At 57.5% G+C, this 27,432-nt stretch overlaps 1 protein-coding gene across 1 annotated transcript; it reads right to left on the bottom strand.

Annotated features, from left to right (window-relative positions):
* Window positions 1-317: 317 nt before the first annotated feature.
* On the bottom strand, window positions 318-27,028 carry AHCYL1 (adenosylhomocysteinase like 1). Its single transcript, XM_064498307.1, has 17 exons — window positions 26,712-27,028; window positions 11,649-11,760; window positions 10,813-10,956; window positions 9,868-9,968; window positions 9,504-9,606; window positions 8,750-8,844; window positions 8,233-8,339; window positions 7,853-7,969; window positions 7,584-7,647; window positions 5,947-6,035; window positions 5,400-5,470; window positions 4,815-4,909; window positions 4,584-4,682; window positions 3,922-3,990; window positions 2,766-2,844; window positions 2,245-2,365; window positions 318-2,061 (listed from the first exon to the last, which is right to left on the bottom strand). Exons 1-17 carry the CDS (start codon window positions 26,817-26,819, stop codon window positions 2,055-2,057), a joined length of 1,581 nt encoding a protein of 526 aa, XP_064354377.1. The 5' UTR covers window positions 26,820-27,028; the 3' UTR covers window positions 318-2,054.
* Between the last annotated feature and the right edge of the window lie 404 nt (window positions 27,029-27,432).

The raw sequence follows: 27,432 nt of genomic DNA, 5'->3' as shown, positions 1-27,432 counted from the left end.
GGGAGTGGCAGGAAGGGGAAGAGCTGTGCGCCTGCCCTGGAAGAAGGGGAAAGCGCCTCCGTGGGGGGCTGGAGGGGGCCAGACCCCCAAACGAGGGGCGGGGGGGGGGGGGGGATCGGAGGGGCCTGGAGAGGGGGGGACCCCAGATCAAGGGATCTGGGGGGCTCAGACCCCAAATAGAGGGGCCTGGGGGGGGATCAAACCCCAAACCGAGGGGTCCCGAGGCAGCTCCCAGGGGGGCTCAGGCGGGACCTGGCCCCCCCAAGCTGCCCCCTTGGCTCATTCTTCCAAAGAAACCGCCCACAGCACCAGAGAGGTTGGTTTTCCTAATAGTTTAATTAGACTTTAATGATTTATTGCTCATCTGCAAGGATTAATATTGCATTCATTAAAAATCATTCATATACAAAATAAACCTCTCCCTCCCGGCCCGCCGCCGAGCCCGGCCGCCCCGCATGGGGGGCAGGAGCCGCCGCCGGGCCGCCCCACGCGCCATGGCTTATCGGAGGGGGAGCCGCGGGCGAGGAGGGGGGTCCCGGGCCCCCCAGCAAGCCGAGAGCCCCCCACGGGGCCACCTGCCCCGGCGAGGCCAGCGCTGCCCCACAGAGGGGGGGACGCCGGCCTCGGACCCCGCGAGAGGGCGGCCGGAGGCGACGGGGCGCGCGGCACCGCGGCATCTCGAATTTCGCGGTACCGGAGATGCCGGGGGGACGCGCGGCGGGGCAACGGGCCAAGCCAAACCCCGGCGCTGGGGCCCTCCGTCCCGCCGCGCTTTGCTTTGGGGGAGCAAAGAGGCGCGGAGGAAGGGGGAAGAGAAGGAAAGAGAAACCTCACGGGGTTGCAAGGAGCTTCCCCCGGCCCGGGACAAGCTGAAAGAGATGGAGAAGAGGAAGAGCTGTCACCAGGGACGAAAGAGGTGACACGAGCAGCGGAGCGGCGCCGCGGCAGAGCAGCGAGGCCGGCCGAGAAGGCCGAGGAGCGCCAAGGGGGCTAAGTGCTGTGCGCGACGGGCCGCGGGGCGGCGGACCCGGCTGGGGGGGTTACGCGATTACCCAGGCAGGTGACGGCACGGCCGCGTTCCCCCCACGGAGGCGGCCGAGGGGACGGCGCGGGGAGAAGGCTCAGCGCTGCGTCCAGCTCGAAACAAAGCGAAACCCCAAAAAACGCCCAGAAACCCTCAAAAAACCACCTCCGCGCCCAAACTCCGCAGCTGGGTGCGTTGCCTCACCATCCCTATCGCTTCCCTCCTTTAAAACATCTTTAAGAATCAAAAAAGAAAAAGAGAGGTGGGGAAAAAAAACCCACAAAAATGTTTTTAACTCAATTAAGGTGCAGTTTGGCTAAAAAAAACTAGGAGAGATGAGAATAACGCTGGGTAAGCGACCCCCGTCCGAATTCAGATTAGCACCCTGAAACAGCGAACTCCCCCTACCCAGCCGGACACCCAGCCCGGGCCACCAGCCGCCTCGGCGCGGGGCCCCTGGCTGAGCTGGGGACAGTCCCCTATTCGCGAGGTGGCCAGCAGGCGCCACTCTGCTCCCAGGCAGCGCCGGGAGCACTGATCTAGCAGCTAAAACTGGGCTCTTTAAGGCAATTTAGAAGTTGCAGATAATCCACACAAAGAAAGAAACGTAAGGTAAGGTAGAACAGCATCTCCGCAGCTGCAGGTATCCCAACTGAGACTAACGCAGGCTGGAAAGGTCAAAAAAAAAAAAAACCAGCAAAAAATAAACATCATTGCAGGAATGACTTGCCCTTCACACACCAGGAAAGGGAACCCTTTTCTGGGAGCGAGGGCTGGGAGCCACCGGCGGCTTCAGCCACATCAAAGCAGGAAGCGAATCCCAGGTTGTCTGCCAAGAGCAGGCAGAGATGTGATCACATGAAAGGGTGAAACTGAGAAAAGAAAAGTGGCCTTAAAATCACACTGATAAAAGAAACGTAAAAACAGGTTTCTTTGTTGGTTAAAAACGAAAAAACAAAATAAAATGGTCTTTAAAAATAATCTCTCTAATGTTGCCTTGTGTGGTCTGGTCCTTCATGGATATGGTCCGTCAGTATCTGGAAGAGAAGGGAGGGGACAGTGAGGCTGTGGGCGCTTGGGGACAGAGCCAGCATGTCCCCAGCAGCCCAGCCATGATCCACAAAGGGGTCGCTCAGCCCCGGGGAACCGATGCTGCCCCGACGCGGGAGACGTCCCCAGCAGCCTCCTCAGCTTCCCAGCGCTGCCAACCCAGCACTGACCTGTAGTAGTTGGGCTTGAAAGGCCCGTTTTTGTTGAGTCCCAGGTATTTTGCTTGATCGTCCGTCAGTTCCGTCAGGTGGGCGTCGAACGACGGCAGGTGCAAGCTGGCGACGTATTCGTCTGGAAGGGGGAGAGGAAAGCGGGGATCAGGGGGTGCATTTCCCCCCCGGCATTTGGGAAGCCGATGCCTGGTCACCACGTAGCAGCAGCAGGGCCAGGTCACGCCACTGCAAACGCACACGGGGACGGGGAACTACAACAGGGTCTGGCTAGGCAGGAAATTTTCAGGAGCAGGGCTACCCACCAAGATGCAGACCGTTAAGGAAAAGAGATTGAACAACCAGCAAGTGTTTTAAGGGTGCTGGTTTCCCTGAACCCACCCTCTCTCTGGAAGTTTTGTCCAGCCCAGATTTGAATTTCTCCTTACGTCCAAAATTGCTGGCCCCGCGGCAGCCCAGGGAGGACAAGTCAGTCCAGAAACCCAGTTGCGGGTGCCGAGCAGATAGTTTCCTTCACTCACCCATCTTCTTCGGCAGCAAGTAGACGTCCTGTTTGTAACGGCCCTCGGGAGCGTTGTAAAGCTCGATCAGAGCCAGAGCCTGCAGAGATCACAGGGGACAGTCAGGGACGGCCACCAGCCCTCACAGCAGTGGCGGTAGGGAGGAACGGCAGGGCTAACAGTTCTTGAGTCTCAGGGAGGGGGCAAACATTTCCAAAATCCCCTAAGGAAACGTTTCCATCTAAGGTACATCCTTCTCTGGATCTCCATGATCCAACTGCTGCTGGGGGAGAACCAGAAGGATCGAAAATGAGACGTCACCCTGCCTGTTTGCAGCATCTGGGCTTAGCGCTTGGAGGAAAGGCAGAACATGGGATGGAGGAGAGGGGAGCAGCTCTCATTCTCCTACACCGTAAGGCTGCCGCATCACGTGGAAAGGAAGGGATCATTCATTTTAAGCTAACAGCCTTGCTCTAAAAACCACAGATGCTCCTTCGGCAGAAGTAAAACTACATCTCCCCCAAGCGCCGGGCCCAAAACACCACCCGTCCCTGTCACTTCGAACAGACAAGCGCAGGGAAAATCAAATTCCCCACCATTAGTGTCCTCCCCTACCATCACGGAAGGAGGTCAGGCCCAGCCGGCCTCAGCCGCCCTCGGCACTGTGCCGTTTGCACAGTCGGCACCAAATGCAATTCGCGGAGCGGAGCCGGACTTAGTCATCTTAGTTTTCTTTGGAAAGGCAGAGCCCTGGCAAGCAGCGCAACACACAACCGGTGTCACACCCAGCCAAGAGGGCACTGAGGCTCACGAGTGTTTTAACCATTAACCCACAGACTCCCCAAATTTGCCCCAGTTTCTTGGGATGCAGCAATCGAGAGTCCAAAGACAAAACAAAGCCCTGCTCTAAAGATGTCTCTGAACTAAAGACAGCTCTCCGGTTGCTTGCAGCACAGCAGAAACACTCTGCCATGAAGCTTGGATCATTTAAAAGTTACCTTCCAGCTGAGAAGCAGCAACCAAAGAGCCACATCCCAGATGAGAGGCGGTGGCAACAGTATCCTTTGCTCCAGCGCGATCCCAAGCACCCATCTAACAGCATCCCCCCAGCCACGGCTCATGCAAGGCCCCAGAGCACTAGCCCCCGCTTTGCGCTCCAGCCCTGCAGCGTACCGACCTGAGTGGTGGCCGTGATGGAGAGAACGAAGGTGGGAACCGTGGAGCAGCTCAGGTTGAGAAGACGGCCCTAGGAGAAAGCGGGAGGAGAGTTTGCTGAGGGCCTGACTTGCCCCAAAGGCAGCGACAAACCGAATCAAGTCTCTACGAGGGCAGAGAGCAACGAGAGTGCAGTGATTCAAGGGCCACGAATGTTACTAGAGTGTCCAAACCCTGCCTCGTTTTCCACCCATAGCTACAGCGCAGGGAGACTTTAAGGTCTCTGGAAAGAGCCCGTCTCTCCTGCTGCCAGGAGAGCTCAAATAGGACAAGAAGACACCCAGCCAGTGTGCTGTGTGGGAAGCCCTGTCGAAGCCAGATGCAGATGCCGTTTTGCTGATGCGGATGGCTCCTGGCTCGAAAGAACAAGCCAGATGGCACCTCCATGGCCGCATGTGGCACACGATACTTCCCTTACCTCGAGAAAAGAGAAAATACACAGAAAAAAAAAATCAAGAAACCCTTTCCTGAGCTCTGCATCTCTTCCCACATACGAATTGTCCCAGCAGCTCTCTGCATAGTTAAATCTCTATTTCAAACCATGACATGTGATAACTTCTGGGGAAAGGCTAGCGAGGGACCCCACCTCCCCCAGACAACATCACGGCACAGTCCTCGACATACCTCGGCCAGCAGCACCACCCGCTTCCCGTCCGGCCAGATGACGTGGTCCACTTGGGAGCGGACGCGCTCCCAGGTCAGCTCCGGGGTCCGGAGGCTGGTCTGCGAGAGAAAGAGGGACAGGCCGAGTCACCTGGGAGGACACCAGCCAGGGCAGGCGGCTGGAAGCGGTCGGTGACACATTCGAGAGCAGCAGGACAGACGCAGCCGGGCGAAGGCCACGGGCAGACTCACCACATCGATCTCAGTGTTGGAGTGGCCCATGTTACACACGATACAGCTGTTCTTCATCCGATCCAGGTGTTCTCTGGTCACAACGTTCTTGTTTCCTGCAGGTAGGGAGGGCACAAATGAACCCAAGGCAGCGGAGATAGAAACCCTTTAATTTCTCCTTCCCTGCGCTTGGTGCGGAGAAGCCCAGCCTGGAGCAACATCAGATGAATCTCAACCAGGACGAGAGCCCTCCTGGCTGTGACAACAGTGGGACATGTGTGACAAGTGCTCATCTTTGGTCCCATGAATTCACCAGGCCCCAGAAGACCCTAAAATACCTTTGGGGACACTTGGCTTTAAAGTCCCTCCTACCAGGTACTGAGGGCTATGGTCAAAGAGCAGAGTTGGGTAAAAGGAAAAGCTCTCCCCAGAGAGACCCCGCTGCTCGTGTAAGATCGGCAGCGTGTGGCAATGAACTGTCCTCCATCCCCGACTCCTCCAGAGCATCCTGCCTCCAGACACCCACCCGGGAACGACTGCTCCATCTCAGCCAGCGCCTGCTTCACGGCTCGCCTGCAGCAATCGTCCCGCACCCCTCTGCTGTACCTGTGCAGGTGATGACGACGTCCACCTGACGGATAACTTCGCTCAGCTTCACCACCCGGAATCCGTCCATGCTGGTGGAAAAGGGGGACAGGGACCATGAGGAGGAGGAGAACCCATTCCCCATTTGCCCCAGGCCAGGAGGGATCTCAGCGCTGTACTGCTAAAGCAGCTCTGAACTGCTCACAACAGCAGCCAGACTATCCATCCACACCCCCAGGGACGCCAGATGCAAGGGGAAGGGCTGGGCAAAGGCTCAGGTGTCAAACCTGCTCTTACAAGTGTTGGAGGAGCCAAGGGATGCATGGAGCATTCAACCAGCCCTGCAGGACCCTTGAGCTGTCTTCCCAAGCCAGCTGGCAGCAGATGCCAACTGCCTCATATCCCGCTGCTCAACCAGCCCTGAAAGCTGCCCCAGCCCTTCCCATCAGAAGACACATGCTCTCTGAGGAGTCTCCTGACTTCGTCTCAGCCTCTGTCAGGGTTTAAAAGAGGCCAGGCCAGAGCACAGAGGAAGAGATGCTCCTAAGCAGGACGTAACATCTCTCACCAGGCCTGGAGAGCGCAGATGGGGTCGATCTCCGTGACGTAGACGATCGCTCCCAGGGCTTTCAGAGCGGCACAGCATCCCTTGCCAACCTGCCGAGGCAACACGTCAGCGTGAAGCAGCCTGCAGGACACGACAAGCGCTACAACAGCCCCCCCCCTTCCCCAAAACAGCCCGAGAGATGCTAATCCAGCCATCTGCCCGATGCCAGCGACCAGCCTGGAAACCTGGCTCTGGAGTGACTCAGCCACATATCTGGCGAACGGCATTTCTGCAGCCAGCCCAGCTTCCCCTCCGAGGCCACCGCCCCGCACAGCAGCCAGCTGGCAGGAGGTTTCCAAAAACCAACACATTCGCAGCTTGAACAGCCCCCACCATCGTGGGAGCCCTTCTGACCTCTCCTTGTCCTTCAAATCTCCGAGAGGAGGTTAAAGCCAATCTGGATGAGCGTGAACTTCCTCCATTCACCTTTAAACCAAAGGGCTCCTTTGGCATTCACAGCTCTCCTGCACTGACTGGGGGATGGATCCTCTGTCCCACGCTCCCCATATCAGTGTGGGGAAGAGGAGAGGCCACGTAAGAGCAACTCTGACTCTATCCCTCCCTTCACTATAAAATTACACTGAAGTATTCCAGCAAAGCCCAGTTCTCCATGCCACTAACCCATACTGACACCTGGGTAGTCTTCATACACACATGAGCAGCCCCATTTTGGGGGCCACCTACATGCAAGAAATCTGCAGAAGAAACATCTCCAGAGACACCTTCCCTTATCACCCAGCTCCAAGCTCAGACCTACTGAAAATGGCCAGGCAGGACAAAACGGGCATCCAACCCACACCCAAAAGGGAAAACCAGTGAGGGTGGAAGGGCTACCTTGGTTTGAAGAAATCCAGAAGTCGGGGCAAGTCCCTGAGACTACAACTCCCAGCGCACCTCACGCCTGGACAGTCGCACACCACCCCAGAGCCGCTGGGCGAGAGCCAGCGCAGCCTCTTGCTTGAGCAGAGCTGGGCTCCACTGGTGTCTAAATAAATTAGTAAGCATGTTCCTGCCGGGAAGAGCATTTGCAGCTACTGCCAGGGCCATCACCGCGCGGGAAGATAAACGCCCACACAGACAGCACACAGATGGAGGGAAGGTGTCAGCTCCCGGCTCCGTGCTCTTCCAGGACGGAATCGTTTACAAGTTCGTGGTACGATTCCTCCCTAACCAGAGCATTATCCACCAGCAGGATCCAGCCTGCCCTGCCACTTCCTCTTCTACAGGCTCAGTGACAGCCGGGCTGGATGCTGAATTCAGTCCAGGGACACCAGATGGGAGCACCCATGGGGAGTTATAATTCAGGCCGGCGTTCCCAGCAACTTGTATTTGCAGCCCAGCTAATCTGCAGGCAGGCTGAGAAATCAGACGCTTGTTCTCCAGCCTCCCAGCAGGCTTTAGCAAGATTTCCCTGGTAACGGCTCACGAGGCAGGTTACAAGTCGGTTCTCCTAAAGCAAGGGCGAGTGGCCTTCACGCAGGGATGAGGCAGGACGCTGAGCCCAGGGAGAAGGATGGCTCGGGGGATGTTGACTCAGCACTCAGCTCTGATGGAGCTTACGAAACTTCATGAGCTCAGCTGGAGCTTACGAAACTCACCTCCCCGTAACCACAAACCACCACTTGCTTCCCTCCAAACATCACATCCGTGGTCCTCTTCAGGCTGGGGGACAGAGAGAGAGCTGTGTTGGGATTAGTCAGGCGCACACCGCTGCCGGCACGGGGCAGCGAGAGGCCCCGACACCAGGTCCTGCAAGGACGCAGCAAGGGCAAAGCAGAAAAGAGCCCCAGCTTCCCTCTAAGGGAGCTGGAGCCAAATCCTCCAGTGTGAGAGTTAAAGCGGAGATGGGGAGAAGAGCTGGACTCACCCGTCCAGGATGGACTCCCGGCAGCAATACAGGTTGTCAAATTTCTGTTTGGTGACCGAGTCATTAACGTTCATGGCTGGGACACACAGCTTCCCGGCCTTGGAGAGCTGGTACAGCCTGGAAGGGGACAGAGGCAGGTCAGAGACACGTGCGGTTGACCAGAGAGGTGAGAGCAAAGGCGTGATCGGGGTAACCCACATGTTCCCAGAGCGCTGCAGGCCCATGCCCAGTCGCCTGCAGCCTGAGTGAGAGATGCCCATGTCCCACTGCACACCGTGCTCGGCAGGGACCCAGCGCAGTCACAACGCAGGACACCTCAGTCTCCAGACAGTTTGCCTCTGTGGGACAGACTCAAGGCACAGCCTTCCCAAACCTCCTACCTGTGCACACCAGTCACGCTTTCCTCCACAATTCCTCGGATCTTCTTGAATACGTTGGGGTATTTCTTATAAACCCAGTGGGTCAGGTCCCCGCCGTCATCCAGGATCTGGAGAACAAGCAAGGAAGAGCATGGGGCAGTCAGGACTTCCACTGTGGAAAGGGCTCGCTGGGGAGCGGAAAGGGGGGCATGGATGGAGAGCATCTGTGGCAGGAGATGCTCCCAGGCCATCGGGGCTGTGTCGCCTTGGATCGCTGTGGGATCCTGTCTCCGCAGCCCCCACAACCCCACGGGGGCTCAGCGCAGCCCCCCACCCAGCTTTGGCTGCCGTTCTCTGGGACACCCTGCCTTCAGCAGCAGCTCAGTGGCCTTTGCAATGTCAGCAGGTGCCTGGGCAGCACCTAAGGGCTCCTGGGAACAGCCCCAAGGAGCCAGGCAGTGCTAGCGAGAGAAGGGTGAGGAGCACATGGGTGACTGCTCCATGGAGGAAGAGGAAGGACTGGAAGAAGGCTCATTACCATGTTGGCCTGCCAACCATCTACATTAACACAGCGGTCAATGCACCACCAGAAGTCGTCCTCCGATTCCCCCTTCCAGGCAAACACGGCAACACCTAGAAGGAAAAGAAGAGCATCCTTGGCATCTGCTGAGTCTGGAAGAATCAGAGGAGCCCAGAAGAGTCCCGAGCAGAAGCTGACGCCCAGTGTTGTGCAACTGCTCCTCCTGGTCCTTCCACCACCACTACCAGCAAAAATGCTCCCGCAAAAGGGCTGGAGAAGTGCATGGTGCTGGGCCAACTCAGGAAAGCTGCAGACAGGATGGCCAAGAGGCCATCCAGAAACCAAATCCCAGGCCACAGCAGGACCAGACCTGCTTATCCCTCCCTGAAGGTCCAACCCATTCTTGGAAATCTCAACTGCAGCAACTCCGGATCTTGGTATCCAGCCTGCTCCTTACAGCAAAAAACACTCAAGAATTATTTCCTCTAGCATCTAATTTGTATTTACTATGTCAAAAGTTAAACCTACGACCAACACAGACTCTCCTTGTGCTGCAGCACACACACAAACCCCGCCCTGGGCTGAGCTGCTAAGGGCCATTTCAGACCTCACTGCTTCCAGAGCAGCTGCAAACCACTCCCGAAGGGATCTGGACCTTCCAGAGAGGATTAAAAAGCAGCAATGGCCAGCTGGGACAAGCCTACAGAACCAAAAAAAGGCCAGGAAAGGGACTGGAAAGGAGCGTTGCTCCCCAAGGCTCTGTCACACTCACCAGCTTCTGCCAAGGCAGCTGCCACTTCGTTTTGGGTGGAATAGATGTTGCAGGCAGACCAGCGGCACTGAGCCCCCAGCGCGCACAGCGTCTCGATCAGCACCTGCAACACAGAGCGGTGAGCGGCAGCCCCCGAGGAGCAGCGACGGCCGTGGCGTGAACGCACAGCGAGGAACGGATCAGCAATCGGCTCCAGGAAACATTGCCCTGGGAAAACAGGCAGCAGAACCTCTCCAAGGTGTTTTTGCAAAACCAGGGGTTCCTCCTCCTGTTCCTCAAGGCTAGGAGAAAACTTAGGGACTTTCTTCCTCAGGGAAAAGCTGGTCTCTCCCACCCCAGATGCCCTGAACGAGCAGCCACTCACCGCAGTCTGTGCTGTAATGTGTGTACAGCCCACGATTTTAGCTCCAGCCAAAGGCTTCTCTCCTTGAGCTCGTTTCCTGAGTGAAATCAGAGCAGACATGTCTGTAAAAGGAACAGAGGGGGTTTAATGATGGCTGACTCCAGAGGAACCCCTCTCTGCCAGACCCGCTCCCCTCTCTGTGGACCCACAGGACACATCCAGCCCCAAGGTTTTTGCCATAGCTGTTGTACAGCTGGGGAGAGAGCTCTCCACCCCGGCCCAGCCGGTCTATCCACTGTGGGATCAAAATGTCAGCGTCATTCATCACTTTGACAAAGCTGCTCAGGACAAAGTGCCCTTGCGACCACATAACGAGACAGGTCTGGGGCACGTTTTGCCCAAGGAAGACATCTGATGTGCCCCAGCTAAAGAAGGTCATCAGCCCTGCAGCAGAATTACGTCAGTGAGAAGCATGCACCTAAAGAAGATGAGCGTGGTGCTGCCACAGATCGAAAGAGCTGCTCTAGATGTGCCTGCATGGTCTCCCCCTTCCACGGCTTTGGCAGCATGTGTCTAAAATGGGCCTGAAAGCAAAGTTACCCAACCAGTCCCGCTGAAATTGTAACTCAGCTTCCCACAAGCCCCAAGGGAAGGGGTTGAGACTGTCAGTTTTAGTGTCTCTGAAGGCGTTGCAAGATCTTTGCCCACTGAGGTTTCCCATCCAAACCCACCAGAACATTAAGCCTTGCAAGAGCCTCGCTGTCATTAGAAAGTGCATGCAACACATCATTAATGTTTGTTGTCGTGTCTAGCTCTTCCCCACATAATCTGCTGATTCGAGGGGTGGAGACGAGGGAGTCGAGGCATCCAAGGCCGTAGCAGGAGTTTCGGGAAATGCCTTGGCTTGACTCCCGGCCTCCAAAGGGCACGACATCTGGCCCCACAAACCCCACGCTCCACCTTTACCTTGTTCAGCGATCTCGATCTCCCGGCGCCCAAACTCTGCCTGCTTGATGTTCTTCACGCAGAAATTGCTGCTGCCCTTGGAGTTGGTTTGCTGCTTCTCGCGGGGGGACACCTCATCATCAGAGCTGTCAGTGTAGGAGGCAGCTAAGCCAGGAGAGAAGCGCATGTTACCCCAGGATCTCGGGACCCTGGCAGTCAGGGTGCTTCCCACCGTTCGGGTAGGTTTGTGCTCTGTTTGACTTCCAGGCTTTCACGCACGCACGTGCTAACGCCTCAGACTACAGATCTCATAACGAAAGCCGATGTCCAGAATGAATTTTGCGCTCATGTTACATCTAAAACTACCAAGCTAACTGATACACTGAAGTTTAACCATGAGAGCAAACAAGGCTGATTTAGCAGAACACAAACCTCGCTTAAAGGAAGGCAGGTAAATTAAAACCCAACCCGGCTGAGTTTCGATGGAGCCACTTCTCAGAGCAGAGGCAATCAAGTACAGTCCTCCTTCCCCCAAAACCGCTGGAGCTAAGAGAGTTTGTTATGCTGAGCGCAACCAATTTCACTGTCATGCGAGGTCTGTTCAAGGCATGGAGGACACTGCGCAGGGACAGCCCTGCACCAGCCCAAATTTCTGCAAAACCCAGTGCTCAGCACCTGGGGAAAAGATGCTGCTGCCAGCCAAAGGCCAGGAACCTCCAAAATCATCTGCTTCATATCTGAGCACAGCACAGCGGCATGGAGCATCCTAACACCCAGCACGAGCGGCGTCTGTTCACAGTGGCACCGACACCGGCTTTGGGAGACGACCACGCAGAGGCAAGGAGCCAGGCACCTACCGGAGCTGTAGCTATCGGTGGAAGACTGTGAGATGGAGCGGGACAGCGACCGACGGCCAGTCTTGGTTGGGAACTTGGTGAATTCCTGCATGTCATCTGCAAACTGGATTTGCTGAAAAGCACAAAGGAAAAGAAGCGTTAAATCAGCAGGTGCTCCTTATGGCACGTTGTCTTTCCAGGCTGTTCCAGCCCGTGGCTCCCTTCGGTCCATCTTGACTGCTGTACTCAGAGAAATGAGCATTACCAAACATATCAGGGAACAGATCTGTGGCTATAGGAGCCCAAAATTGGCCCCCCTCCTCTGCCTAATCATTTCTGTCATCAGAAGGTTAAAGCAGATTTGGCACCTAACATCTGAGATTAAAAAAAGCACCCCAAAAGCCTTGAAACATCCCCTTTAGCCCATCTCTGGCTCCTTGAGTTTCCTGCCAAGAAAGTCGGACTACTGATACAGCACAAGTACCATGCGACCCTCCAGACAAGCCGTGCGTGGGCAGAGGCACCCGTGCTGCTCAGAGCACAGTCCACACCCCGACAGACCCAGCACCAACTGGCCCAGATTGATTTTTTTGCCCAAAAGTGCAACAGCAAAGCAAGCTGGGGTGGTCCCAGCAGAAACTCAGACTCCCTCGTGTTTCTCCAAACACTTCCCCAGGGGCAGGGAGCATCCCGCAGGTTAAAAACACGGCGCATCCTTCCAAAAACGACACTGAAAGCAGAGGAAAAAAAACTCAGCGAGAGAGAACATTTCAACAAAAAGCAGTTGACATTGCATTGACTTTCAATCTCCTCCGCGTTACAGATATTTCCATTGTAAGAGAAGCTCTAAAACAGCCACCCCTCCTTCCCCACTCAGCCAGAGGCAACTCAAGGCACCTACCACCATCTCATCCAATTCAAGTGCACTGGGCTGAAAGGGGGGGAAAAAAGCCCCAAACTACTCCACTGTTGCAAACGTCCCACGTGACCGGCCAACAGAAAGCCCCGTTTCTGCTGCTGGAGTAGAAAGGCGACCGAGACAAAAGGGAAATGAAAGCCGAGCATTAGGAAAAGAGCCAGCCACCCCCTCCCTGGTACGCCGCCGCACAGGAGACCCCCACCCCGGCAGCTGACCACAGACCCCGATGCGGTCCCTTCCCTCTGATCGTGGCACTGCAGGATTTCATTTTGCCACTTAACCGGGATGAAACGTCATTGCAGGGAGCGGGATTAACAAAGCATCCCCATAGACCCAGGAGACCTCGAGAAGAGTCCTGGAGACATCAAGATGATGGAGAGAGACAAGCCACAGGGGCCTCAAGGATGGGTTTTCCATGCCACGACAATCCCAAAAGCTCCCTGAAAGCTTTGATGTGGAAAAGAGTCTTCAAGGGGAAAAGAATGAAACTATTTACTTGAGACGATCCACCCCAGAAAGGGGCGATCTGCGTAGTCTGAGATCAGGGTGGCTATGGCGCTATTATGGCTATTTGGACCATAAAACAGAGCCACAACTCCTGAAGAAACCCAGCTGATGAGTCGAAAACAGCATTGGTATTTTGCTTCCACCCACAAGGATGGGAAATGGGGACATGAAACCCTTGGGTCAGTCCAAGCCATCAGGAGGACGTGCATGATGGTGCTGGGCAATGGACATCCAGCATCTCCTCCAAGAGGCTGGACGGGAGAAGAAGCACCTGGCCCCACTCCCCTCGCAGCCAGAAAACCCTAAAAGCCCCAATCTCCCAAGCTGCACCCCAAAGCAAGCAGCTCATCAGCCCAATGCCGGCTCAAAGGGACCGGTGAAACCCTTTCTGCTGGCACCAGCTCAAGTCCATCATCAGACCCAGGCAAGAAGCCCATATTTTTTTGTGGGTGCTGCTGCAAGAAGGCTTTTAGCCAGCTCCTCCATATCAGATATGTTACCACCTGGTATCTGCCTCCCAGACCAGACTTCCCAGCAGACGCCACATGATTCACTTGCAAATTGCATGAATTTGTGTTAGTGGAAGGAAGGGGAATGTTAAATGGAGCTTGCAGGCTTGGTTTTGCAGCTGTTTTAGGCTGGTTCATGCAGGAGGGAAAAACCCGAGGGCATCATAACCTCCAGCATGCTGGGAGAACTGGTACCAAGAGATAAGAGGAGCAGAAGCACTTCTCTGGAGAGATACCAGGCAGGTAGCAGCAGGGCACGCAGGGCACGGGTCCGGAGCTGGCAGGCCGGCCCACGACAGCACGGCACACCAGTTTCCTAACCAAGGAACGACTTTGCTGGACGCTGTTCAAGGTCCATTGCTTGGATCGATCTCCTCCGGACAGCCTGAGATAGCCCTGTGTCACCTTGGAGGAAGGCTGGCATGTTGTCCACAGGCATTTCCAGAGGGAAAACCATCAGCAACTTCAGAGCAGCAATGCTTCTGCCCCTTCACTCCAAACCTCTCCCTCTGGCAACTCATCAAACCAGAGGGTGTAAACATGCCCCATAAAGCAGCTCTTGGCTTGGAAACAGCTTAAAGTGTTAGCTGAGGAATTTTCTCCATCTCAGGGAAAGATTTCCAGGGAAAAGGTGAACCTAGGAGGAAAAGCAGATCACCAGGGCTTCGCTGCTCAGGTCACAGGTGCTTTTTAGTTCCTGCTTACAGGACAGCTGGGACATCAGAGCCACAGGCCAGGGCACTTTCCTACAGCGAAATGCACTGCTTGGATGGCTTCTTGGGGAAAAAGCTCCTTCAGGATGCGATGAGGAGGAGAAGGTGGGGATGGACGGCTGCTGTGGTCCCCCAGCTCCACACCCAACATCACCCGGCCGACCGAGACCACCGTCCTCCTCGGATGCTGGTTCCTCCTGGCAGCACCGGCCGTGGGCACCGAGCCAGTTCCCAGGCACAATCCCACTTTTGGGAGAAACAAGCAGTTCTAAAAAGGGGAATTTGAATCTACAGGGGGGGAAATCCCTGCTAAAGAAACCAAGTGCTGAATTAACCACAGTAATCCCCCGCCGTGGCTTTACCAGAGCTCATCTGAACGCGGCAGCTTAGCAAAATCTGCCCTGGCTAAAATTATCGTCAAACGTCGCAAGCGGCTTCCTAATCGAATGACCGATTCGCACGTCAAAACCCCTCCAAACGCGGCCTGCGGCGAATTAATGCGGCGTCCGGCAACGAGCCCGTCCAGGGGCTGCGGATCCGGGGCCGTCTGCCGGCAGAGCCTGCGGCCGAACGCGGCCGAAACCGGGCTGCCTGGGGCGAGGGGGGAACGGCCCGTCCACCTTCACGTGCCAGCGACGGTCTCCGCTTCTGGCTCCGGACAGTGCAATTGCTAATCAGATCCCAAACGTCGTCCTGCTGGAAACGGCTTTTCCAGCCGGGTGGAGCACAATGGATAATAGCAAGGAAAACATTTTTCGTCCCAGCAATTCACGATCGAGGAGAAAAAACAACATAGCGCTGATTTTTCGCCCAGGGCTCCCCAGAAAGAGAGCTCGGGGGGCTTCTTAGCATCGCCACCGCGTTAGAGGCTCAGCAGCAGAGCCAGGACGGGATCCCGGTGGGCACCTCGACCCGGTGCCGGATGGGCAATGCCTCCCTCAGCACAGCAGGTTTTTGGGGAAGCGCCCTGTAGAAAAACACCGGGGCCCGGCATCTGCCTGCCAAGGTTTGGCAGAGCACCGCCGAAGGCGGCCTGCTCTCGATCACCCCTGCCAAGCCAGAAGAACATTTTCTCCCCTTGCGAAACCTGGCGTGACCGTGCCCATTCCCACGCAGCTCCAGCGCTTCCCACCAGCGGCTGCTTGCTTTCGGGTCAAGCAACGTGCACAGGCGCTCGGGCTTGCAGGGCAGGAGGTGAAGGAGCCCCGATCTTTCCGATACATCACTGCACCCCGAGAAAGGTGCAAAAAAGTGATGGGGACCCCCCAAGCCTTTCCACGGCAAAGCCTGGCCACCTTGTCGGCCTGCACTGCTCAGCTCGGTGCTTCCCAAAGCCACCACGTAGCTAAAAAAAATCACTGCGGCAACTGGCTTCTTCCTATGTTATAAGGCACCTGCCCGCGCGTAGGCAGACTGACCTGGCAGTCCCGAACCCAGCACCGCAAGTGCCCACAGCAAATGCAGCCTCGTTTGTTAATTATTACAACATAGGAAGGGCAAACAGATCCCAGATCGGGGCTGGTAACGTCTCCCCGGAAAGGAACCAGCAGCTCGTGACTGCTGGGTGTGCCACCTCCAGTGCCGTATCCCGCGGTTCCCCGCGAGCCTCACTAGAGAAGTGCTCTGGCCCTACTGAATAGAAGTCCCCCCCCCACCATCTCCGAGCTTGAGGAGGCTCCGTAAGTCCAGCTGGATTTATTCCAGGCACAGGATGAGCCAGGCATGTCCGTGCCACAGAAGACCCCCCTACTCTTTATTTTCTATGCTTTCCATCCCTAGAACGGCTCATACAAGATGAGAAGATGAGAAGGGAGCAGGGAACCACCTAAAAACGTGGCAGCCTCCAAAGTTGCTCCCAGAATTGCCATCACCCACGGGCAGCAAGGAGCACTACGATACGGAGCAGTTGCTCCGGGAGAAACAACGAAATCAGAGCAGAGCACAGTCTTATGGCAACAGGAAAACCTGGAGAGCAAGAGCTTCTGCAACCCGCTTCTGCCCCCAGGAGAAAACCCCAAAGGATGGAGGGTCCCTGGGACCTTTCCTGCGACTGCAAAAAGCCAGCAGAGACCAGGGCTATTCAGGGAAGCCAATTCCCTTCATTTAATCTCCTCTTGCCAACAATAACTTTTGGAAGAGACTGGGGGTACCGGCTGCCCGCTCTGCCCTCGTATGACCTGCCTTTTAAGTCTGTCATTTCTAGTCTGACCGAGTTTGCCGGCATGACAAAGAAGTGCTTTACATATTAAATCAGTATTCATCCTCTTTACTAGCCTCATGGATGCTGCAGAGCTGATTTTATCGCCAGCTTTTTACTGGGACTGATTCTGGCAGGCCTGGAGACGGGTGGCTTCAAACACCGAGGCTACCGGCAGCAATTCATCACTTGCAGAAAGACCATTTCCCCGGCACAGTGTCCTCCCGGGAAGCGGTGGCTGTTTTCTCACAAGGAGCCAGGTCCTGCCATGCTGGGACATTTAGGCATTTCTAAACGACAATCGTTTCCATTCATTTCTTTTCAGAAGCAACTCATCGCATTCAATCAATGCAGCCGCGAGGGAGGGCAAAGGCACCCCGGGGGCTGAGGTCTCTCCAGCCACGCAGCCACCGAGGAAATAAATAAATAACGAGCAGGAGGCTTTTATTCTTTTCTAGGTCAAAAAGAGGAGCAGAGCAGCAGGTTTGCTGGTGCCACCCCTCCGGAGAGGGGACGGGGCTGTCCTCAGCCAAGCCCCCGTTCCCACGGGCTCCCAAGGGAGAGAGTCTAGGCGCGGGTGGGGAACCCGCTGTGTGCCAGCCCGCTCCCTGCTCCATCCGAAGGCTGGAGGAGCAGCTCCGCACCCAGGTGCTAGGCACGGGATCGATCCCAGGCACCGTCCAACCCTCCACACGCCCGGCGCAGCACCGGGGCCCTGGGGGAAGCCAGCAGGGACAGGGCCCGGGCTGGAGAACCGGCTGGACCGACAGGATCTAGCCCCGCTTGCTGCTGGTCCTCCTCCAGACGTGGCCTTCAAAACAGCGCGTTGTTCCTCAGTGGCATGCAGGTTCCCAAACTCGGCTAGGCTGGGCTTGAAAAACCTCAAAGTGCTTCATGCCCAGGGACAACACAGCTGGGAAGACTCAAGGGCCGCTGCCACGAAGTGGAGTAGGTGAATTCCATCTCTACCTTCAGCTCCTCGCTCAGAGATGGGTCACAAGGCAGCTTTTTTCCCTGGAGGGGCAGGGACTTCTCCCCCCAGCCTCCAATTCCCCGAGCGGGAATCGCAGCCGGCTGCCCGACCTCCGTTTGGAAACCTTCATGCCGTTCCCGACAAGGAAATAAAGAGCGCCGAGGTCCTGGCAAAGTAAACCGGCCAAGCCCTAATACCAATCTCCAATCCTTCACTGACGAAGAAGGGCTACTTGGCTAAAGCACTGGAAAAAACAAGTTTCCATGCATACAAAATGAGAATTAAGGATTTTCGCGTGAATCTCGATGCTCAGCAGAGGACAAGCAACACCGGGAAAGAAACGGGCCCGTTCCAAAGGATAACGGGCTGGAAACGGCCGCAAGATTTTAGCCATTGTGGGAATCACTGTAAATGCTGGTTAAGGGAAAAATAAACAGAACGCCGCATTAAATAAAATAAATGTGATTTTAAGTGTTCAACTGTTAAAAAGTAACTGGGAATAATTACTGCCTTAGGAACACCTGAAGGTCGAAGGCGTGATCCCTCCACCGGGAACGGGGAAAGCGCTCTGTCAGGAGATAACGCGGCTGGTCCTTGGACTCGGAGGTTTCGAGGGAAAGGATCGCTCCGTGCTTTATGCAGAGGGCTCTCTCTTTCAAAGCAGGAGCAGGCAAGAGTTCGACACCCGGGACCTTTAAAGGCAGCAATCACCCGGCTCCGTTCAAGGGTCAACCCCGGCAGTGCCGACCGAGGCGGATCTGCACCACCGGCACGGCGCGGCGTGGGACCGCGGCTCCCCGGACGGGACGGGCAAACATTGCTTCCCGCGGCGCACAATGCAAAAGCAATTTGCTCAGCTTGCTGGGTCAACTAATTAGCTCACACACATCCCCTGGCCAGACAGCCTGGAGATATTATGGTATGCGGAGGTCAGATAAGGGGCCTGCAAAAAGGGAAAGCACAGCCTGATGGTCTTTAATGGGCTACTCACTCATGGGAGCTGGCCATGATGGGTTTGGAGACGTTACAGAGTTGGTATCTATCAGCTGATTTGCAGTAACTACCCAGGTATGCGCCTACAGCAAAGCAAATATTGGGGGAATAAGATAATATATATTAACTGGAGTTACCTTGCCAGGAGCATTTCATGGACAGGACTGTGTATGAAGTCACGCACAGCGGTTCGTGGGGCAAACCAAGGACTAACGGCCTCAAATGGGCCGTCTGGACACCTCTGATTTTGAAGCCCACGGAAATTTGTGTGTCAGGGCTTATAGGGAATGTCCTCTAATTAAAGCTGGTTTGTAAAGTAATTGGAAAACAAAACTCCTCTACCATCACAGCTGTACAAGAGCAAGAGAAAGCCTGGAAATGCCATCAAACTGGACGCTGTTCTCTCCAAGGAAGGTTTGGTTAGCTGCCCCATATGGGCCCGAAGCGAGGGGTAGCCACAGCCTACAGCTGACCATGAGAAAAGCCAAGACCTTTCCTCTACCACCCTAAAGCAGCACCTATATTTTGGGGGAACAGATCAGTCTGTCCACCCATATCACCCAGCCCAGCGAGTGCCCTATCTGCCTCCTTTTCCTCCCCAGAACTGGCTTGCAAAATCACGGAGCAACAGGATCCCTGCAGAGGATCCTTCCTTTCCCCGCAGCAGTCAGGAGCACCCAGCACCGCCGTGGGCCAGGCTCTGCCCTGCCTGCTTGGTGCTACAGGACAGCATCTGCTCCCAGGAGGTGCCACCCGCCAGGGCAGCTCTATCCCGCAGGCCCAGAGAACTGAGCTTCTCCCTCGCTGTCACGTGGAGTTTGAACCACCTCAGCCCTTATCACTTCTTAAAGAGAGTGACAATAACCAACAGAACTGAACTCTGGTGTGGCACAAAATGTACCCAGGCTGGTACCAGGTTATCTGGCCCATTTCGAAGTCTTTCAAGAGACCAACATGGCAAAAACCACCCAGGTTAGACCCCAGCTACAGTTCAAAGACCCTCCACCCCCATGCCACGTCTCTAAGGGAAAAATGCCTGGCAGGATCAGAGTCCAAACAGGAGCAGCCTATTTGCAATACATCCCAGAGAGCCAGGAAACACAGCCGTGCAATCGGAAACACAAGGGAAGTGCTCCAGCCTTCAGAGGAAAAACTCTCTCATCTTCACCGCACGCCCTGCACGGGCTGAGCCCATCGCACTGGTATTTCCGCCAGCGCATTGTCTGGAGCAGCCCAGCTCGCCGTTACCAACGTCCTGCTTTTTTCAGCTTTGGGAATGACTTTCCTTCTGGCACCTCTGATGAGAGGGGCTGCAAGGCAGGAGAGAAGCCCCAGGCTCCAGCTTAGGCCGTTTGCTGCTCAAGAGTCTACAAGGATCAACACCAGGATAGACAAACATCAGTCGCACATCACCCTCTTGGATGCTGACTCCCCACGTCAGAGAACAGCCGGCTACATCCCCTTCCCTCAAAACAGGGTTGATTCGCACAATTAAGCCCCTTCCAAGAAAGGGAAGGAGGAGGGATCAGAAGCCAACTGCTATCTCCTTGCCGGGATGGCGAGTTCAGGGTATATTTGGAGAAGGAAGTGGTTTACGCAAGGGAGATCCAGGCTACGCTGCCTGCAAACGGCTGACAGCTCCAAGGTCAACAGGGATCAGCCAGACGTTCTCGCTCCAAAACATGCCCAGGTTGGAATTAAGCCTCTCCCCATGCTGCCAGAAAAAGAATGTGCAATATTTGAGGCTCCCTGCGGGAAGGCAAAGGAGAAGAGACAGAAAACAGCAGACGCAGGTGAAACCTCACCCCAGGCCATTTGGAAGGAGAAAACGGAGCAGATTTCAGCAAGCAAACCTTGCTGAACCCGAGGAACCCCCTTTCCAGGTTCCTACTCCCCACAAAGCCTGAAAGGAGCCATTCCTTGCACACACGCCTCATTTCTAAACCAGGATCCTGCAGCCCCCACCCAAATCGCTGCTTCTGGATCAAGCGGTTCCTTTGCTGGCCAGGAACGGGACCCGCCTGCAGACTCCAGGTCTGCAGGAAGCAGCCAAAGAGAAGCTGCACCACCTCCCCGACGGCGCGGGATCCTCACCCGAATTACAATGCGGCCTGTTTGACTAGCTGGAACATCACGTCCCCGGCCACCTAAGTTCTTTGGCTGTCACCAACCTGAAGTAAACAGATTCTGCAGCAGCAATAAGCTCGTTACCAAGGCCACCGTATTGATCCCAAAGTGTAATTAAAATTCACAGTTCAAGCAGCCCAACGCGAGAGGGCAAGCGGGGCGGCCTCCCAAAGGGCATGAATAGCCGCGGCTTCCGCATCCCGCTTTCCCAGAGGCAGGGAGCCCCCGGGGTCGGCGTGGGAGGAGAACAGCCACACGCCAGCCTCAGCCTCAAGGGCTGCTCCAAAAACACCCCAAACGGCAGCTCTCCGCTCGGACCATCCGCTGAGGCACCCGAAAGCACCCATTCCCCACGTCCCGCCCCGTTGAGGGTCAGCCGCGCTGGGGCAACACCGTGATGACGTTTGGTCCAAGATTAAAGGGTTATGGTGCAGAACAGGCTGAATCAGAGGGAGATGGTCAAGATATAAGGATGACCCAAATCATGGGACAGAGCTGTTCAGATACTGCAGAGGGCTCTGGAGTACCCTGCTGAGATGGTAACAAGGTGGTCCTCCCCCCCATCTCTCCTCTGCTGGACTCCCTGACCCTCCTACACTGGACCCAGCCCTCCGCCGATCCAATCCACAGTCCCTTAACTCACTGATTAAGGGGGGCGTCAGGCCAAGTGGTTATAAATCGCAGAAGCATTAGCACAAGGTCCTTTGCACCCATTGCTTGATGGTGCCAGCAGCAGGCTCTGGAACAGTCACCTCCAACGTCACCACGATCTGCTCAGTGAACGTGAGTCAGAGTCCCCAGATAAGCAGCGCTAATCGAAGAGCTCGACAGGAAACGCAACGAGCCTTCTGCAAACGGGAGCGTCGCCGCAGGAAGCTCCTGATGATAAAGCTGCAGCCAGGCACAAGCAAGCGTCCTCCACCGAGTGCTGCTCAGAGCAGGCCAGTCCCACACTGCCCCTTGCTCAAACACCTGGGACAATCCACTCGCCGACCCCTCGGAGGAATCACACGAGCGGGATCCTCACCTGCAAAGCTCTACATTTAGCCAACCGGTTAACTGAAAGGGTCAACTCCAACCTGGCCTTGAAGGGCTGTTTTCCAGAGCAAAAAAAACAACCTCAAAGCGCAACCTTTAGCAGGGAGCACAGAAAAGACTCCAGCATTGGCACAGGCTGGAAAAGCAGCACGGTGAAAACTATCAGGGTCCCAAAGAAAGTATTGTTACAGGCTGGTCCCTGGCACAAGACAACCTCACATTTTGGGAAAGGCCTAAAGAAAACACCGCTGTTCTGTCAGCAGCCCACTTCCCACGCTCCCAACCTGGAGGCTCCCATGGGAAGGAGGTTCCCACCGAGAGATCTCAAGGCCCAGACTGGGACTGGAATGGGGCAAGTAGGAGAACCAGCACCATTCAGATGGGCCAGCCCCGATTCCCACACATTCGCAGCCGGCACCGTCAAAACAAGACAAGAGCTGCTTCCGAAGACTACAGGGAATGAATATCCAACTCCTTTCCTATCTCCAAAGACCAGACATCAGAGTGGAAACTGAGCCTACCTCACACAACTGCAGGAGAATGAGAATAGAGATGCAAAAACCATTTGCCCTGGCACATTACTTTGAAGATGGTTTGTTTTCGGTCAGACCCCCAAAAGCTCCTTTCTTCCTGCTCTTCAGCTCAAGGAGAACTTGACCCAGCATCTTCTGGTCTTGCAGCAGGGCTGGGTCACAGGGACAGACCTCCCTTACAGACAGCAGCGAGACCCTCCAAGAAGCCAGAGTGAAGAGCAAGTTAAACCAGAAATAATTAAGATTCTGCCATTTAACAAAGCACCACCAATGGCCTGTCTGCTTCCAGCCCCCAGCAACTACGATGTAAATCAGCTTAGTTCAAAACACCCTTGTGGTTTGCACTCGCCACGGGTTAGGGATACAGTCAGGTCAGGCTTGAGCTGATCATCTAACCACAGCAATGCGTTCACTTATCACTGCCTTTCTGCACCCCAGGAAAGGCCAGATGTGTCCCAGGTGGTGCATGAAGAGCAGGATGATCCCTTAACAACAGCCCAGCCTGAGCAGCTCATTATCAGAAGGAAAAACTGCAGGGAGAGGAGAAGAGGGTGAGAAATCAAAATGACAGAGAGGATTTGGGTAAGGAGGAGACAGTCGAATGCACCACTAAGCAACCAGGCAAGGAGATGGTGGGACAAGCACCCAGAGGCAGAGGAAGATTTACAAGCAGTCTGCCAATTTAAGGGATGAAATAAAAGAAAGGGGAAAAAACGAGCAACTCCAGCAGCTCTGTCAGAATGAAGGACAACCCTGTCCTCCTGGCAGATCTAAGGAGAAGACAGATTCATTAGCACCCTGCCTGCAAGAGCAGAACTGCAGAGACCCGAGACACCCTGGGACCAAGGGAAACGAGGCAGAAAGCCCAGCTCCAGGAAGGGGCTGTGCACGGGGCAGGGAAGGAGCAGACTGCAGCAAGGTCAGACACTGCTCAGGCAGCGGCAGAGCAGCTCACACAAGCAACCTCAAAAAGCAGCAGCAGAAACGATGCTCTGGGGAGGGGGGCAAGCCCTTTCTGGGGGGCAGCGGTCGTCCCGTCGGCTCCCCAGCCGGTCCCTGCCCTCTCTCCTTCCCGCGCCCCCGTCTCGTGCCACCCCCACGTCCGCCGGCGCGCGGCTCCGGCTCCGTACCGCTGCAAAGCCGCAGCGCGGTGCATTAGCATTCCCCTCCGCGCCGCCGGCACGCAGCCTCAGCGGGGCTCCTCCGGTGCCGGCGGGCTCGCGGCGCCCGAACCCGGCACCGCTCGGCCCCCCGGCCGCGAAGCACGCCGAAACGCGGGCGACGGGCTCCCCGCGGAGCTCCCCGAGGGCGTGCGGGAGGCCGGAGCCCGCTCCGCGCTCCGGCTCGGCTGCATGAATAAGCAGATCCGCCTGCATCGCGCGCTCCCTCCGCTCTGACGCCTTCTCCCGGGACGGCGGGCGCCACGCGACAAGGGTACGGCCTGGCTCGGGCAAAGCCCGACTCGTAAAGCCCAGGGAGACAGCAGAGCAGGTGCCCAGACGCACCGGTGATGGGACACGGGGATCCAGAAGAGCACGCCCTGCCCTTGAGCTCTCCTCTCCCCGCTTAGACGGACCCATATTCGCTCCTACCTGGGCAAGATACAAGCCCTGGCGTTTCTAAAATCCCCCAGCACCATCTAGGCACGCGCTGGAGAAAGGAAAGGCTTGATATCGCTCACCTCTGCCTCCAAACCACTCCCTGCCAAGGAGCTGCCTCGCTTGGACCAAAGCTGGTGGTATTTTGCTGAGATTTCCAGTAAACTGCAGCAAAAAGGGAGCTTCGGCAGAGCCGGACGACCCTGACTCCCGCAGGAAAACCAGCCGCATTTCTGCAGAAAGGCCCGCGGCTCTGCTCACCTCGGCTGCTTTGGCTCCTACTTAAACCCGGAGTTGATCGCGCTTAATCTCTTAATCTCTTACCTCCTGCTGCTTCACTTTTTCACCTTAACCGAGTCAATGACAAGAGGCGAAATAAAGACGTCAGTAATCCCCCGGGCCGGTTACGCAGCTCACACGATCGCTCCGGGTGCCCCCAGGGCAGTGTATCAAGGCAAGGAGCACGGTGACTTCTTCGGGGGACCCTGCGGCCACCTCCGAGACCGTCCTCCAGGGCCGAGCTGGCTCCCCGCTGCCGCAGGCGGGACGCTGGCGGGCTCCTTTTCTGCGAGCGCTGGCGCGAGCGAAGGCTCCTCTTTGAAAAGCCATTCAGCGGGACGCACAAAGGAGCCTGAGCCGGCCCTGACCTCGGACACGCTCCCTCCGACTCCAACGCCCGATGCAAACTACGTCGCCAAAGTCCAAGGAGCCAAAAAAACCCAGCCGGGGCACTGCTCGGGCAGCGCCGCGCAATCCCCTCTACCTCCGCGCAGGTAAATTAATCTGTCTCGTCCATCTTCTTTCCGGGCCTCTGAGCACGCCAAGAGCTTCAAAGACAAAAATAACAAGCGGGCAAGTCACTTTGACTCGCGTTTAAAGAAAAAAAGCGTTTTAATGGTTTCGTTGTGATCCTGCTTTGAAGACACGCGAAAATGCCTTGAGCTGGGGGCACTCAGCATCTCAGGAGGGCAGTTCTCCCCTCCTCGTCCCTTCGTTCTCCTGCCGCGGCCTCCGCTCCAACCGAGGGCTATTCCCGGTAACGAGCCAGGCAAGGAAAAGCGGCCCAGAGCGTTTTGTTCCTCGACCTCGGCTGCATCGCATGCTCCCTGGGAGCTCACTGCCTGCCGATGTTATCAACCTCAAACGTCTCGCGTTGCTCTGGGCACCGTCAGCAGCGTTGCCCAGCCGGGAGAGGCTGCAGCAGCCCCGAGTCTGACGGTCGCTCTCCGGCTGTGAACAAGCCTGTGTGCACGGCAGCAGCTTCAAGGGGGTAACGCAACACCCCGTATCCCCATGGAGAAGTCCGAGGGTGCCGGACTTGTAATTTTGGCCCTGTAGGATACTTAAGCATCAGTGGATCCCCCTCTGCTATCAATCAGCTGGCCGGTAACGTTCGCACAGCCACAGCTCTCCTGGAAGATGCCGACGATAAAAAGGCAAAAAACAAAAAAATTCCCCAAGTTTGAGCCGTGCCTGGCTGCACCGCCGAGCCGCCTCCGGGAAGAGGCAGATCCCAGCTCCGCATTCCTCCGCTCCTTGCTCCGGGCTACGGCCACAGCCCGGATAAACACACGCGAGGCGCAGGGAGACCCACCAGGCCCTCCGCTCGCCGGCAGCCGAAAGCCTGGGCGAGGCGAGACGCCCGCCGATCAGCAGCGGCCTTTCCGAACCCTCCCCTAATCCCATGGCTCGCCGGAGCGAAAAATGCATCCCCAGGAGAAGGAAGGAATTTGCATCCGCGGCCCCGGGGAGAACGCGATGTTCGGCACGGCAGAGGCCCCCGGGTACCGGCACAGCGCTCGAACCCGCCGCAGCCCCGTCGGCGAAGGCCGGCAGCCGGCTAGGCGACCGCGCGCCGGCACCCGCGGAGATTTCGGGAGCTCCCCGGAGGCGGCCTTCAAGGATGAAAGGGTGACGAGGTGACTGGGGAGGGCACGGAGCTGGGGCTGCTCCGGCAGCCTCTGCCCCAGCCCGGACGTGCTCCCCCCGGTTCGGCCGGCCCAGCTCCACGGCGCTGAACCGGACCCCCCAGAGCTGCTCCGTCCCCCCGGAGCAGGGCCAGGCCCCAGCACCCTCCGGATGAGGCCACGCCGCACTGGGCCGCGGCTCCCCCCACCGCCGGTACCAGCCCCCCCTTGGCACCTCCTCTTGCCCAAACCGGGCCAGGGCCATGCCCCACTGCAGGCCCCCCAGGACCGAGTCTGCCCCCCTCAAACTGGCCCAACAGCCCCTTTCTGGCACCAGCCCCCTCCCAACCTGGCACCGGCTTCTCTCCCCTCTGCTGAATGGGGTCAGGCCCCCTCTTTCCAAACCGGACCAGCTCCCCCTTTCCCAGCACCCTCCTCCCAGCCGGACCAGCCCCCTGCTCCCCAGTGCAGCTCCCCTAAGAACTGGGCCAGCCCCATTGCCAGCCCCCCTTGAACTGGGCCAGCCCTGGCCCTGCTCCCCGACCCCAACCCTGAACCAGGACAGACCCCGGTCCTGCTCCCCAACCCCGATCCCGAACCGGGACAGACCCCGGTCCTGCTCCCCAACCCCGATCCCGAACCGGGACAGACCCCGGTCCCGATTTCCCCCCCCGACCCGAACCGGGACAGACCCCGATCCCCCCCCCAGCCCGAACCGGGACAGACCCCGGTCCCGATTTCCCCCCCCCGACCCGAACCGGGACAGACCCCAGTCCCGATCCCCCCCCCCGACCCGAACCGGGACAGACCCCGATCCCCCCCCCCAGCCCGAACCGGGACAGACCCCGGTCCCGATTTCCCCCCCCCGACCCGAACCGGGACAGACCCCGGTCCCCCTCCAGCACAAACCGGGACAGAGCCCGGTCCCGATCCCGCTCCCGCCCGAACCGGGACAGACCCCGGTCCCGATCCCCCCCCAACCCGAACCGGGACAGACCCCGATCCCCCCAACCCGAACCGGGACAGACCCCGATCCGCCCCCCAGCCCGAGCCGGGCCGCCCGCCGGTACCTTCTTGGGCGCCTTGGTGACGGTGGCCATGAACGAGTACTTCTCGGCGTCCTCGATCTCCTTGGCCTGCTTCACCTCGTCGCCGCCGGCCGAGTCCGGTACCGACATGCTGCGGAGCGGCGGGCCGGGGCCGCGAGCGGCACCGGGCGCGGAGGGGCGGGGGGCGGAGCTCGGCTCGGCTCGGCTCAACCCGGCTCAACCCGGTCCGGTCCGGCCCGGCCCGGCGCCGCCGGCTCCGACCCTCTGCGGCGCGGACTGCGGCCGCCGCGCTCGGCGCCAGGGGCGGAGCTGCCCGCCGCCGCGACGTCAGCGCGCCCTGACGTCAGCACGCAGCCGCCTGGCACTGAAGCCGCGCGGCTGCGCCGGGCAGTGGCGCCGCGGCGCGCCCTGGCGGCGCCGGCGGGCCGGGCCCGGGAAGGACCCGGGGACGCACCGGGAGCGGGGAGCCGAGGCCAGGCGCGGGCATCTGCAGAGGCGTGCACGGAGCGGCGTGCACACCCAGCGCACCGGGTGACACCCGCACAGCCAGCACACACAGCACCATGCACACCCAGCACACCGGGTGACACCCGCACAGCCAGCACACACAGCACCATGCACACCCAGCACACCGGGTGACACCCGCACAGCCCCTGCACACAGCAGCATGCACACCCAGTGCACCGGGTGACACACGCACAGCCCCTGCACACAGCAGCATGCACACCCAGCACACCGGGTG

This window comes from Dromaius novaehollandiae, chromosome 27 (assembly GCF_036370855.1).
Source record: "Dromaius novaehollandiae isolate bDroNov1 chromosome 27, bDroNov1.hap1, whole genome shotgun sequence".
NCBI lineage: Eukaryota > Metazoa > Chordata > Aves > Casuariiformes > Dromaiidae > Dromaius > Dromaius novaehollandiae.
The sequence above is the reverse complement of the archived record's forward strand: the minus strand, read 5'-3'. Positions and strand labels throughout refer to the sequence as shown.